The sequence below is a fragment of the Nicotiana tabacum genome, chromosome 17 (assembly GCF_000715075.1).
Source record: "Nicotiana tabacum cultivar K326 chromosome 17, ASM71507v2, whole genome shotgun sequence".
NCBI classification, from domain to species: Eukaryota; Viridiplantae; Streptophyta; class Magnoliopsida; order Solanales; family Solanaceae; genus Nicotiana; species Nicotiana tabacum.
Window position 1 is genome coordinate 124624348 of NC_134096.1, and position 15713 is coordinate 124640060.

Genomic DNA, 15713 nt, shown 5'->3' on the forward strand with positions numbered 1-15713 from the left:
TATACTTCGGGAGTTTCAACTATCCTGACTTATTTCTGTCTTAGTCACCGTGTGATCGGCACGGGTTCGATCCCAACCTGATCGAATAGGCCCAATCCACGAAGTTTCACTCGCTTCGTGGTTCTCAACGCTCATGTATCATACCTTAGCCCGGCTAAATAAATTCTCAGCAATGAGACCCTCAGCTCGTGTGCTCTCTACTTTAGCACAAGTAGTTCTAGGAAGTCAATGCCTTGGTCAGGATCCTCAGCCTGGACGATCATCCCTTCTCAGAATAGAGGATACTCCCAAAAAAATTTCTTTCTAAAGCTTCTTCTTGTGACTTTTCAAGTCTAAATCTTTTCTGGAACATCCTATACATACTCATACAAGTATGCTTACATGTAAAGCATGGAATAAGAATAAAATAAACATTCAAAAGTATTTCTAAAGATTCTTGCTTCTTCATGAATTTTCAACATGAAAATGGCATATAAGAATAATACAACAATCTGAAAATTTATGCACATATATCATAATAAATCATCTAAAATTTAGCTAGAATAATTCTAAGTTAATAAGTACTCACTCGCTCTGATTAAGTACATATTAACTCTTTTAAGCAATTTATCAAACACCTTGTATGCGTGCTTTTGTGAGTTAAACCACTTTAGTAAAGGGTTATATCTACTCACTTCAAAACTCCTCGAGGCAATACGTAGACCCCAATCCAATTTATACCCGTCAAACAATCGATTCTATAACAACCAGTGCATTTTAACCAATTTTAAAGTTTCACACCTAAACATAGAATTTACTGTTCATACAGAAAAAAAAAGGGAATTAACTATTCAATTCTTACCTACTACTACTGTAGGATAATTGATAATAGGAAATTTATATACCTCAGTTCAAGAATTAGTGATTTGTAAAGAAACCTAGAACTTCTCGTTGCCTGCGTGAGTATTGAGCAGCAAGGCTACCTCTGCTCTGTTTCGTAGCGTTCTGTTTCTCTTTTTCGTATAAGGCTTGCGTGAATTAACAGAAGTTTAAGCCATCTGTATTGTTCGTATAAGGTTTTTCAGCCTTCAGGCTTTTTAATTCTGTTTTGTTTAAGGCTTTAAGCCTTTTGCCTTCCCACTTTATGGGCTTTAGGCTTGTCCCCTTTATTTTTTCAACTTAACTAATAATTAATGATATTTATTTTTAATAATTAATAATATTTTCTTGCTTGTATATCATATTATTTATAAATAGAGAAGTCACTCAAAAGTCAATCATAAGGGTTTAAATCCGTAATAGAAGTAAAAAATTTATGCACTCAAGGCAAGATAAGAAAATAAATTAAAATTCTATATTTAGCGTGTCTTGAAACTTTTATAGATTTGAAGAGTGTTACTCTCTCTCCTGCGCTCTCTCTTCGTCTCTCTCTCCTGCGCTCTCTCTTCGTCTCTCTCTATCTCTCTATCTCTATTCTTTCCCCAATTTTTCTTCCTCTGATGTTCTCTACTTTTTATCCTTTCATGTTGTATATACTTTTAATAGAATTCATCAATGGATTTCAATCATTTTACTATATAGTTTTAACTTAACAATTTCTTTTCATGTTGTACAATTGGTGTTCAAATTAAAATTGTCAATCAAGAAATTTTGAAGGTGTTTGACTCTCCACCTTAAAAAGCTTTGAAGCTTTGAAATCGAATTTGGGTTTTCAAAAATTATTATTTATTTGGATTGAGTGTTGTTGCAAACAATTGGGAATATTGTTTGGAGTTTATATCTCAATTTTAAGGGTGTTTGGTGAATATTAGACTCGATTTTGGCTGAATTTCAGATTGAAACTCGAAGAAGAAGAAGAAGAAGAAGAAGAAGAAGAAGAAGAAGAAGAAAGAACACATGACATATAATATACTTACGAAATTGTAGTAAAGTTGTATTATAATTGTATGTAAATTGTATTCTGTTGTATTTTTTATATATATATATATATATATATATATATATATATATATATATATATATATATATATATATATATATATATATATATTTGAATGTTGTATGAAAGTTGAAAAATAGTTGTATAATGTATGAATCATTGTATGAAATTTGTATTTAAGTTAAAAATACTATCTTTTTACATAAAGTTGTTGATATGTATCAAAACTATTTGAAGAGAAAGTTTTGATTGGAATTTCAGAGAGGCAGAAGAACACACCACTTACAAAATATATACAAATCATATACAAAAAATATACAAAAGACATATTGTATATAAAAATTGTATTTAAGTTGTATCATGTTGTAGTTATATTTAACTGTGTAGAAATAATGTATGAAAGTTGTAGATAAATTGTATACTATATAATTTATTGTATGAAATTTTGTTTTTACTATGTATGTTATTGTAGATGTTCAAATTTACATTAAATTTATACCAAATTTATTTTTAATCTGTATGTTGATGTACCATACATTATTCTTTTCTCAATTGATTTATTAAGGAAAGAAAGATAGAGAATGAATTCCAAAATAGACTCATGTGCACTAATTCATATTTATTTGAATTGAAAAACTTGAATATTGATGGGAACTGAATGATTTGGTGGAGAAATTTCGAGATTCACATTAAAAGCCCATCGTCGCACTTTGGAGAAACTGAGTTTTATGAGAGATTTGAATTTTGTGTGAGGTGTGTGTGTGTGTGTGTGTGTGTGTGTATATATATATATATATATATATATATATATATATATATATATATATATATATATATATATATATATATATATATATATTTGGTTGATAGTGAGAAAAAACTATTTCAGACTTGTGTTTACACATCCCAAACTACTAATACATATACTTTGATTCCTTAGCCATGTATATATATACACACACACACACACGCACACACACACACATACATATATATATATATATATATATATATATATCCTATCTTAAGTGAGACCACTATATTTGATTCAATATCCTTCCCATGTAAATCGATTTTAGGATTAGCACAGAAAGTTGGCAATGGGCGGAGCAGGCAAGATCTTTTTAAACTTCTTTGAATTTTACAAGCAATTAAGGCAGAAGAAAAATAAGGAAAGAGGAGAGGAGAAAAAACATGAAAAATGGTGTAACTAAATCCTCTAATTTAAGGTAATAATAATGGATTGTATATAATTTGTAAGTAATCCTTATTTAGGGCGGGTAATATACAAAATTAGGACAATTTTGATAAATAAGTTTCAAATATGTAGTTGTTGGCCGATTTGTTTCTTATTTGCAAAATATTTTGTGTAATCTTGTTTATGTAATGTAAGATGATTTTCATAAAAAGGTAAATGTAAATAAGGACTTATTCAATTAGATTCTACTATAAAGCACAACCACAATTAAATCTAAAATTAATACATTAAATTAGATCAAAATTCCTAGAATTAATCAGCAATCCATGATTATTACATAAAAAACTTAGTACAAATTGTATGTTAATATAATTAGACAGATGCACCTCTAAGAATTCAAGGTAAGATTTTAATATATAGGGGAATATAGTTCATGGGGTGTTTTTGGGGGCACTAGATAGTTTAAGTAGGGTGAAATTCAAAAATAGCCAGATTTATAAGTGGTAATTGAAAAATAGCCACAATTTTAAAAGTAATCAAAATTTAGCCACTTTTCATGTAAAGATAAATCTGAACGAAAACACTATTCAAAATTCGAAAAATATTCCAGCATAATATACTGGAGTTCGAATGTTTTACATGTGAACTTCCAGCATAATATACTGGAGTTCCACTATATTATGCTGGAACTCCAGTATACTATGATGGAGTTCCAGTATATTATTATACTGGAGTTCCAGCACAATATACTGGTCTAGCATAATATGCTGGAAGTTCATACACAGGTGCTCCAATCTCCAGTATATTATGCTGGAACTTTTCGTGTGCTGGGTTCCAGCATAATATGCCGGAAGTTCATACACAGGTGCACCAATCTCCAGTATATTATGCTGGAGCTTTCCGTGTTGCAGCAAAGTAATGATTATTTTTAATGACTTTGCAAACCCTGGCTATTTTTCAATTACTAGTCCGAAAATTGGCTAGTCCGTGTGTAACGACCTGGCCGGTCGTTTTGAGAATTTAAGTCCCATTCGGTGGCATAAGGCCCTGAGCAGATTTGTATTATGTGTATTGACTTGCGTGCGTGGTTGAATTCAGTTACCGGATAATTCGGAGTGATTTGGGACACTTAGTCCCTAAAATGGAAGCTTAAGTCTTAGGATTTTGACCGTAGTCGGAACTGTGTGAAGACGAATTCGGAATGGAGTTCCATTGGTTCCGTTAGCTCCGTTGGGTGATTTTGGACTTAGGAGCGTATCCAAAATGTGAATCTGAGGTCTGTAGCTGATTTATACTTGAAATGGCAAAAGTCGAATTGTTGGAGATTTGGACCGGAAGTGGACTTTTTGATATCGGGGTCGAAATGCAATTCCGAGAGTTGGAACATGTCTGTTATATAATTTGGGACTTGCCTGCAAAATTTAATGTCATTTCGGGTTGGTTTTGATAGATTTCGGCACGAGTTTTAGGAGTTGAAAGATTTGAAAGTTCATAAGTTTTATTCGTGGTGCGATTTGTATTTTTGGCATTGTTTGATATGAATTTAGACCTCGAGTGAGTCTGTGTTAGGTTATGGAACTTGTTTGTGTGTTTAGAGGAGTCCTAGGGGCCTCGGGTGTGGTTCGGATGGGCTACGGGCCATTTTCTTCTATTTTTGAACTACTGTTTTCTGTCATCTGCTTTCCTTAATCACGTTCGCGTCCCTTCCTTCGCGTTCGCGAAGAGTAATTTTGGAGGAGGGAATATTTGTTCTTCGCGTTCGCGGTAAAGCTCGCGCATTCGCGAAGGTCTGCTTTTCCTTTCTTCGCGCTCGCACCCGTCTCTTCGCGTTCGTGTAGCTATGCCATTCCACTCTTCGCGTTCGCGTACTACTTCACGCGTTCGCGAAGAGAAGTCGTTGGGCCATCAAACTTTTCCTCTCCGCGTTCGCGAAGGTGTGGTCACGTTCGCGAAGCACAACTGGACAGCTTTCATTTTTCTTCTTCGCGAATGCGATCCTTTCTCCGCATTCGCGATGCACACTCACCTGGGCAGAATATAAGATTTCCAAATCGAGAGTTAGGTCATGTTTATCATATCTTGACTTATGGAGCTCGGTTTTGAGCGATGCTTTGTGGGTTTTTCAAGCAAATCGATTGGGTAAGTATTCTTCACCTAGAATTTAATATATTCCATGATTTTATCTTTATTTGTATCATTTAATTTGTGTTTTGAGTTGAGGAAAATGATGGTTTTTGAAGAAAATTTTCAAAATAAAAAATCATTATTTGAGGGACGAAATGGTATCGAATTTTGATGATTTTAGTATGGTTGAACTCGTATCGGAATGGGTGTTCGGGTTTTGTAAAATTTGTCAAGTTCCGAGGTGCGGACCCAGGGGTCGACTTTTGGGTCGATTTTTAGACTTTGTTAAAGAATGAGGCTTTATGATCTGGAATAGTCTCTTATGAGTTTTATTTGTGTTTTGAAGTTATTTTAATTAGATTTGAGCCGCCCGAAAGTCATTTCACCCGAGAAGTTCATTTTTGAGTATCGGTCTGTCTTCTTTGAGGTAAGTATCTTGCCTAACTTCGTGTGGAGGAACTACCCCTTAGGATTTGAGTCTTCTATGTTGATTGTAGTTCATGTACGCGAGGTTACGAGTGCGTGTTCGGATTTATTTGTGGAAAGTTGGCTTTTTAGGGTTCTTAGGTTCTTATATTCACCGAGTATGAAGTTGTTCTTGATATGATTAAGTTCCTATTTATTAGTTTCACCTCTACATGCTTTAATTAGAATTAATTGCTTTAGGATTCACTCTTATTGCTTATTTGACTTAACTGAAGATTTTACCTCTTCTATTGCCATGCTATCTTTTCATAACTGCTTATCTTTATTTGGAATTATTATTACCTCTTCTATTATTATCTTTTCATAATTGAGGTTATGATTATCTTTCCGTTGCTTATCCTTAATTGAATTGTTGAATATCCTTCGTAATTTTTTAACCTTAAAAGAAGTTTAGATATCCTATATCTTAGTCGAATTATCTTTATTTGGAATTATTTGACTCGTGTTAGCTTCCTTGTTGCTGAATTGTATATTGTGGGATCGTTGCTACATATTAGTTTTCCCTTGTTGAGCTGTTCTATTTATGCCTAGCATTCTTTACTGTGGTTATTCCTTGTGAATTGGTTCTATCGTTTCTTTGTGATTTAAAGTTCTTGAGTTGATTTACTTGTCGTACCTTGTATTTTTATCATTGTTGTTGTTGTACTTATTGTGGTGATGCATGAGATATCTGCCGTGTGGTTGTTGTAATTGTGATGCACAAGGTTTCTGTCGTGTGATTGTGGTTATTGTGATGCACGAGGTTTCTGTCGTGCTATTGTTACTATTGATATTTGCACATGCGGCATGACAAGGCGGGATATATATATATATGTGGGTTGCGCATGTGGAGAGATAATATATAGGTTGCGCATGTGGCAAGACAAGGTGGGAACATTATTATGCACGTGTGGCTAGACAAGGCGAGCATTTATTTTACTATTGCACACTTGGCGAGACAAGGTGGGCTATGTCAGGGATTGATTTGTGATGATTTGTGATGGCCTGGGGGCATTCTTGTTGTTGATATTTGTGTAGTGGTACACTTACCTGTGTGAGCTTTATCTTGTGAAAGTTGTGAGAAAATATTCTACGTGTTGTCCGTTCTTTTTCCTTATGCTCATTAGCAGGTATGAACTATGTTAGGACACTTGCACAAGCATACACGTAGTTAAGCACTCTTATCGGATAAGAGGTTTTCTTGATATTGTTGAGTATAGATGCACACCCTTGCTTACTTGCCTTCTATGTGAGAATGGCTCTATTGGCATGTGAGTTATCAGTGTGGTTATGAGGTGTTATGAGGGAACATGGTGTTAGGGTTCAGGTATTGAGACCCGTGAGTTGTAATTTGTCCAAGGTTCGGTACCTCGTGGAGTTTGTTGACAAAAACCTGATGTAAAAGCGGTTGTAGTTGCTGAGTTACTATTTGTCCTTGTTGTATATGTGATTCCGGATTTAGGCTGTATTCCATTCACTTTTCTGTGTCATTTTTATGGTATTCCGCTGATACTTGTTGTTTCCTTTCTTATTGCAATTATTGTATTGTTAGCCATATTGCATAGTCTGTATGTAGATATTATATTTCTGTTGTTCCTATACTTATACTTATTCAGTTTATTAGACCAGTGGGTGTCTTGACTGTTTCTCGTCACTACTCCACCGAGATTAGTCTTGATACTTACTGGGCACCGCTGCGGTATGCTCATACTACACTTCTACATATTTTTGTGCAGATCCAGGTATTTATTCGTTAGTAGCTGTGCGGGTCGTTGCTGTGGAGACTCAAGGTAAACCTGCTGCTGCGTTCGCAGGCCTCGGAGTCACCTTCAAGTTTTTATTTTGCACTGTTTATTATTAATTCTGGACAGTTGTATTTAGAAGTTTTCTAGAAAACTCTCTGTAGAGCTTATGACTTGTACTACCAGTTTTGGAAATTGTAAATTTTAAGAGATTTCTATTTCAGATTATTAGATATTATTTAAATATTGTTGTTTCAATTAATGTTAGGCTTACCTAGTCCCTAAGCCTAGGTGCTATCACGATACCTAAGCGGAGGAAAAATTGGGTCGTGACACCGTGCTATTTTCACGTTTAAGTAGGTATCAAAAAAGCTATAGTTTAAGGGGGTTTTATGCTGAGTTAAATAGCCACGTGTAGTGCCATATGACATATTTTTTAGATAATTATGAGGTGTACTAGACGCACCTCTAATAATGCAACGAAGGGGTTTTAATATGAAGGACAATATAGTTCGGGGAGATTTTTGGAACACCGAATAATTTAAGTAGGAAACTCACAAAAACATAGTAATTTAGGAAAATTTTAGGATATTAACTCTTAAATAAATAAAACCCGTAGAGATGGTAGTTAGGTGTCCTCCATCCATGGGAATTCTAACAATTTTACGAACAATGTAAGTTGAAAAATTACCAATTGACATTCTTACGTACAAATTTTATGGAAAACTACCAGTTATGTCCATTTATAAGTAGCTCATTACAAAAATTGGTCAATTCATAAAATATTACTAATATTAGCCAATTAACTATTTATAGTCAAGAAAGGTCAATTTTTTGCTTTTTTTTTGAGTGAGTCTTAATAAAATAAATTGGGTACATCTTAAGGAGCTTGAATCTCAGTTTTGGGATGATTTGGTGGAGTTTTAAGGTGGTTTGATGTCACGACCCGAAATTTCCACCTTCGGACCGTGATGACGCCTAACATTTCACTTGCTAGGCAAGCCAACGTTAGAATAATATTAACCAATTTTTAAAATTATTAATAATCAAAGAAACAAATGCGGAAGAAAAGTTTGAAATATAATGAATAATCCATAAAAACTACTTTGTCTAAATACCATCCCAGAATTGGTGTCACAAGTGCACGAGCTTCTAGAATAATTACAAATAAAGGTCTGAATAAAATAAAACTGTCTGGAAATAAATACACAACTAATGTAAAATAGACGGGGACTTCAGAACTGCGGACGCCATGCAGTTATACCTCAAGTCTCCTCTGGTAGCTGAAATCCGAGCAAGTCTATGATACACCGCTGGGACCAACTCCAAAATCTACACAAGAAGTGCAGAGTGTAGTATCAGTACAACCGACCTCATGTACTGGTAAGTGTTGAGCCTAGCCTCGACGAAGTAGTGACGAGACTAAGGCGGTTCACTTACATTAACCTGTACACAATATTAGTAACAACAACAAATAATAGAAATAAATCAGATAACTCATTTATAATAATTGAAGCCCACCCAGTAGTCATAATTCATTATCATTTCAACCAATTCTGTTGCAGCGTGCAACCCGTTCTCACAATATATTCACATTCAATTCTGTTGCAGCGTGCAACCCGCTCTCCCAATATATTCCTTTTAATCAAGTCTGTCATATATTTATTTCAACCAAGTATATATATAGACTTTTAAATAAGTCTGTTGCGGCGTGCAATCCGATCCCTCAATATTGACTTTTAAATAAGTCTATTGCGGCGTGCAATCCGATCCCCCAATATTAACTTTTAAATAAGCCTATTGCGGCGTGCAATCCGATCCCCTAATATATATATACTTTCATTTCCGTTGCGGCGTGCAACCCGTTCCCCCAATATAATTTTAAACAACTCATAAATATAATAAAACTTACTTCAATAAATACCACGTCCAATGAGAAATTATTAAGTATCAAGGCACACAATAATTATAATTTATTTATGAACCAAACAATGACAAATAACAATTTATTATAAAAATTATAGAGAAATTAGGTAGTTTAATATGCTAAATGTCAAATAATAATTAAAACACATAATTCAAATAGCATGTAACAATTAATGCAGGAATTCAAGAGTTAATATTTGACAAAGAATAGGAGAGAAATAATTATTATAATAATTAATTTATGATTTAAAATAATTTTTGGTTTTTCAAGTAAGCAGGAAAATAATTAATTTGACGATGCATAGACACCCGTCACCTCGCCTATACGTCGTTCACGTGCAATTCACATAATAAATAATTTAAGGGTTCTATTCCCTCAAGTCAAGGTTAACCACGACACTTACCTCGCTTTGCAAATTTCAATCAATTACTCAACCACAACTTTTTCTTTTAAATTTGTCTCTGAAAGCTTCAAATCTATTCACAAACAATTCGATATATTCAATACTAATCATAGGAATTAATTCAATATGAATTTATAAATTTTTCGGATAAAAATCTAAAATACATTTAAATATTTGACAGTGGGACCCACATCTCAAATCACGGAAAAACTCGCGAAATTCGAACGCCCATTCCGCCACGAGTTCAACCATACAAAATTTGTCCAATTCCGATATCAAATGGACCTTCAAATCTTAACTTTTCATTTTTTGAAAGATTTTATAAAAAGTCCAATTTCTTCCATCTAAATCCGAAATAAATGGTGAATATAGACATGGATTTATGAAATATAATCACTTTTAGTTAAAGAACACTTATCCAATTCAAAGTTGTGAAAATACCCCTTGAAATCGCCCAAATCTGAGACTTGAAACTCAAAAATGAGTAAAAATGGTTAAGACCCGATTTTATGTATTCTGCCCAGCCTTTTTGCATCTGCGGGCTATATTTTCGCACCTGCGGTCACACATTTGCGAGAAAAATCTTGCATTTGCGAAGTAGGGCTGCCAGGCGAGGTTCCGCATCTGCGGACATTTCTATCGCACATGCGACGTCGCACATGCGAGCAAACGACCGCAGAAGCGGTCTCTTCCGCATAAGCGATTCAGCCTTCGCAGAAGCGGTTGCGCATTTGCGCCCCATTTCTCCGCAGAAGCGACCCAACTGGCCAGTGCCCAGGTCGTAGAAGCGACCAGCTTCTCGCAGATGCGGTTGCGCACCTGCGATCACCATTGCGCAGGTGCGATTACACCAGGTTCTCCCAAGAACCTGTTGCTTTCAACATGCTCTAAACAATCCGAATTTCGTCCGAAACTCACCCGAGCCCCTCGGGACCTTATCCAAATATCCCTACGAGTCCCATAAAATAATACGGACTTACTCGGAGTCTCAAATAATATCAAAATTGTAATTCACACCTCGATTCGGACTTTGAGTTTTTAAACTTTTCAATTTGCAAACCTCGTGCCAAAACATATTAAATGAATCCGAATGACTTCAAATTTGGCACACAAGTCATAAATGACATAACAGAGCTGTTCAAATTTCCTAAATCGAATTTCGGGTCCGATATAAAAAAGTCAACCCCGTGGTCAAACTTGGTATCTTTAGCCTTTAAATTACTAGTTTCAGTTAAATGGTCATAACTTGAGTTAGGGACCTCCAAATTAAATTTCGGGCATACGCCCAAGTCCCAAATTACGATACGGAGCTACCGGAACTGTCAAAATACTGATCCAGATCCATTTGCTCAAAATGTTGACCAAAGTCAACTCAGTTGAGTTTTAAGGTTCTATTTCACATTTTAATCCATTTTTCACATAAAAACTTTTCGGAAAATTTTACGGACTGCGCACGAAAGTTGAGGAATAATAAATAGTGCTTTTCAAGGTCTTAGAACACAGATTTAATAATTAAATTTAAAGATGACATTTTGGGTCATCACATTTGAATTGAAAACTCGAAGTAGAAGATGAACACGAAAAAAATGATACGTGTATCACGCTGTGTATCATTTGTATATCATAATTGTATCAATTGTGTATTACATGTATATCCATGTATACCAGCTGTGTGTAAGATACATACGTGATACATGTGTCGCAGAAGAATTTTTTAACTCGATTTTATCTACGAACTTTGATACCAAATCAGTCCAAATCACCTCCAATCTTTCTCAAATTTTGTATATTGACTCATCTATATGTTTTCAATGAATTTCAACCATACCCATTGAACCATATATTTATTTGTATTTCATCACCTTATTTGTTACCTTATCCATGGAATTTTCTTCCCTTCTTGCATTTAATGTTGCTAATCACGCTTCAAAATATGAAAGGAGATCTTGCATCTTATGTTGTTGATTATGCTTTAAAATGTGGAAGGAGATCTATGCGTGTAATTCTTAGAGAGAAAGAACCTTATTTATTTGGGTTTTCAATTTTTATATGTGTTTGGCTAGTCTAAAAGAATGACTTTAATTTTTTAAAAATAATTTAATTTTAAACTTCTATGGCATCATTTCTAGCCATACAACTGGTCTGTTTAGACATGTTATAAACATACAAAGTTTTTCTTTCTTACTTAAACTCTGTATCCTGTCAAAGACATTCATATGATCTTTACGATCATAACAAAAACAATATGCCCCAAACAAGAGGAACCCTAAAAAAAAAGAGCAGATTTTCAGATTGTCTTTCCCTTGATTGATTTTGGCAGAAAGATTGGAGAGAAACAGGGGTGGAGTTAACAGCTGTCCTTCATTAGTAAGTTAAAACTCATAGCAGATGGTAGTTAGGTATCCTTCATTTAATGCAATCTTACTGCTAACAATTCTACGAACAACGTGAAGTTGAAAATTCACCAATTGACATTCTTACAACAGCATATAGTGGCTGTATCTGCAACCGGATTCAGTTGAACCCCTTCCGCCAATTTGATTCCACCACCCGGAGTAGTTGGCGAAAACACGTGACTCTTAGTATCAATATTATCATAATTTATTGTACTATTTCAATCAAATTAAATATATAGTTGGTCCGTTCTGCTGCATAACAGTAAGTACCATATTTAGAATTCGCAAGTTATGTGCACAGCGTTCAAGTTGCAGCTCCAATTCAGAATTTTTCACTCATATTTGAAAAAGATGAATTACATTACATTAAAAAAAAATGCATTATACAAAAATGTGGTAGCACAGTAGTTGTTTATTTAAAGCTTGACGAAGTTTAACAGGCTACAACTCTAAGTCTAGTATTATTTAGAGCAGAGCCAAGTGGCTAATATCAAAAGGATAGGCATCAGTGGGTAGAAGAGTAGAGTAAGCTCTTGTAGCAGTGACCTTATTGGGAGTTTCTGTGGGGTGGAAACCATCCCAAAAATAGTGTGATGCTCTATCACTGCATGCACCTCCTCCATATTTGCACTGCCCGTTAGCTATAGTGCTTGACATTTCGCAGCATGGGTCAAGTAGATTTGTTATGCCTGCAACCAAAATCATCAAAATATGTAACACGATGATCCACCGCAAATGACATTCTGTTGTAAAGTTATAGAAACGTGTCGCGATCAGGAGAACGTCTAAGATGGGTTCTATATATTCAATAGAACTCTTTGTTTTTGGCTTGAAAATAATAAGATCACATTCATTATGAAATCACTAAACTTTAGATCATGGATCCGCCTCTAGTTGTGACATGTTTAACATACCGATAGAAGAAGGATCTCCTATTCCAATGCTTGTTGAATTTACGTAGATGAATTTTGTGTTGGGCAAATTACTGTTAAGGTCATTGATCATTGGTATAAGCTTGTCATCGAAGTATTGAACTGCTTTATTTATTGAATCGACACATCCTGAGTCCTTTGTTCCATACAAGTCCAACTCTGCTGGGATACAACCTATTCCTCCTAGCCCAAACACAGCAACTTTTCTTGCTCCGTATCTGTACAAAGTCTGTTTTGCTACCAAAGAATGAATTACTAGGCTTAAATGAAAGGAATTTGATAGATTGAAATTGTATTTGTACCTTTAATTGTTTCTCATATTGCTGAACTAGGATTGTGGCATACTTTTCTGGTTTGTACAAATGGCTTGATGGGTAGAACTGAGGCAGCAAGTAGTTGTTGATGTAATCATTGTTGCCCATTCCAACAATGTATATACATTTGCTTAGATACTCTTTGGTTAAAGTCTTATTATTTCCAAGCAAAGTAGACATGTGGGAAATTGTCACTTTGTGATTTCGCAATTGCCTATTCAAGCTGATTCTATCTCCCTGAAAAAAATGAATTGAGTTATCTAATGTTCGAAGTCCACATTTGAGTCTTATAATTTAGCTAAGATGTCTCAAAAAAGAATCTGGTAATATCCCAATTATCGCCTTTAATCTAAAATAGTTACCATAAATACAAATAATGCTCTTCCTAGACAAGGGATATGGTGAAGTATTACCAGATGAATTCCTGACTCATCAAGAATTCCAGCAGCACCAGATGCATAGTTCACCCCTCTAAACATCTCCACACCCTTCACAGTAGCAAATGGCTCAATATACTTATCGAAACCCAATAGTTCGGCTGCAAATATAGGAAATATTGCGTTAGGACCCATCACATTGTGACAGTTTAGGAATATTCAGCTTTTTTTGTACCATTACTAAGAGGATTACTACAAAAATGCTCACATTTATCGTGCGTACTCAGATATTCAACTAAAGTTGTAAGGGTGTCAAATGAGGTGTTGTGCTATATTGACAGCCTAATTTTTTTTTTGTACCATCACCAGAACACACATATGGTTCTGACATATGAGTCGGTAAGAACTATTCATTTTATGTAAAATCTTCAACAAAACTTTGTTTTGATAACCAAGAAATCTTCGAAGGTTAGTGAAAGCACGGTTTGAAACTCAGTAGATTATGGGTCCGCTCCAAAATAAAAATTTCTTTTTGTACCATCACTAAAACACACATGTTGTTCTGCAATATGAGACGGTAAGAACAATTCATTTGTGTAAAAAATTCAGATAACTCTATTTGATAATTGAGAAATCTTAGAAGGTTAGTGAAAGAACGGTTCAAAACTCAGTAAATTATGGGTCGGATCCTCTATTCTTTCCCACTTAAATATCAAGCTTTTGTCTCAGGTCAGATTTGAACCTGTAGCGTGCATTTAACGCTCAATTCACAGTCCTACGATAACTAAACGAAACTAAGCACTATAATGAAAGAAGCATAAATTTAAGAGACCAAAAGAATAGTAAACGAAGAAGAAGTTAGGACCAATGAAGTCTGCTATATTCCGGCCATTGGTGAATCTACCAGTAGGACCATCAGGAAAATCAATCCCATAAGGTGGGTAATTGGCCTTTGCAGCAGTGAGCAGATTATTGTTATTGCCATTATCATATGTAGAGTCACCTATAATGAACAAACAGGGCACTTGTTGTTCACCCTTTACCAACAATGGGTTTAACTTTAATGTAGTCATCATCAAAAACCAAACAATGATGCCACTTGCCATTAAAGAAAAACAGAATGTAGTGATCTAAAAAAGTTACCAAAGTTAGAAGGGGAGGAACAATAAAATCCAATACCATAGGAGAAGCAATATATAGGAGGATGAGACAGGAAAAAATAGTAATTTCCTTTGACCAAAAAGAAACAAAAAGAAGAAAAAAGGGGAAAAGATGCACTACGCCAAATTGTGGCCACAAAAGTCAAGTGCATTCAACTGTGAGTTAATGTAATTTGTTTGAGTAGCTTGATGTGGACCGGCATAAACTAGCATGTTGATGTCGTGTTTCACATTAATAATTACTAAGAATTTGGCAACACGCCCAGTAAATGACGTAAAACAACCTAATTTTCAATTAATGGCATTTGGTATATCCATATTGGCTCTTTAATCTAAAATACTAGAGCGAATCTGAGTAGAAAGAAAGAAAGCAACTGGAGTTAAAGCTAGCATCTTACCAGATCATCACTGAGGAAGGTGGCTTGCCGGAGATCCTATCATCTTGCCGTTGCCGGTGCCGGGACACGTGGACTTCTCAATTGCCGGTTGATCTCATGAATGAAAATGATGTGTTTGAGAGAGGTGGGGATGAAACTCAACGCTCACCGGAAGTTGTGAAGTTCAAAGGGGAAAGAGAAACTGAAAGGGACTGTGGTCATATTTAAAATCATTTACTCACAATAATGAAAGCTGGTTTGGTTGTTAAGGGAACTCCAACCAAATTACCCTTCGAATTTTGCGTGATATTTTTTTAGATTTGAGCATACGAGATGAGATCATATACTACGAGAGTCTATGCGTAGCTACTATTAATGCT

The 15713-nt window shown here is 34.9% G+C and overlaps 1 protein-coding gene across 1 annotated transcript; it reads right to left on the reverse strand.

The window, feature by feature from the left end:
• Nucleotides 1-12482: 12482 nt before the first annotated feature.
• On the reverse strand, nt 12483-15004 carry LOC107765206 (GDSL esterase/lipase At1g29670). The gene is made up of 5 exons (XM_016583825.2): nt 14662-15004; nt 13833-13957; nt 13408-13656; nt 13088-13334; nt 12483-12862 (listed from the first exon to the last, which is right to left on the reverse strand). The coding sequence occupies exons 1-5, from the start codon at nt 14900-14902 to the stop codon at nt 12639-12641; spliced, it is 1086 nt and encodes a 361-aa protein (XP_016439311.1). The 5' UTR covers nt 14903-15004; the 3' UTR covers nt 12483-12638.
• Between the last annotated feature and the right edge of the window lie 709 nt (nt 15005-15713).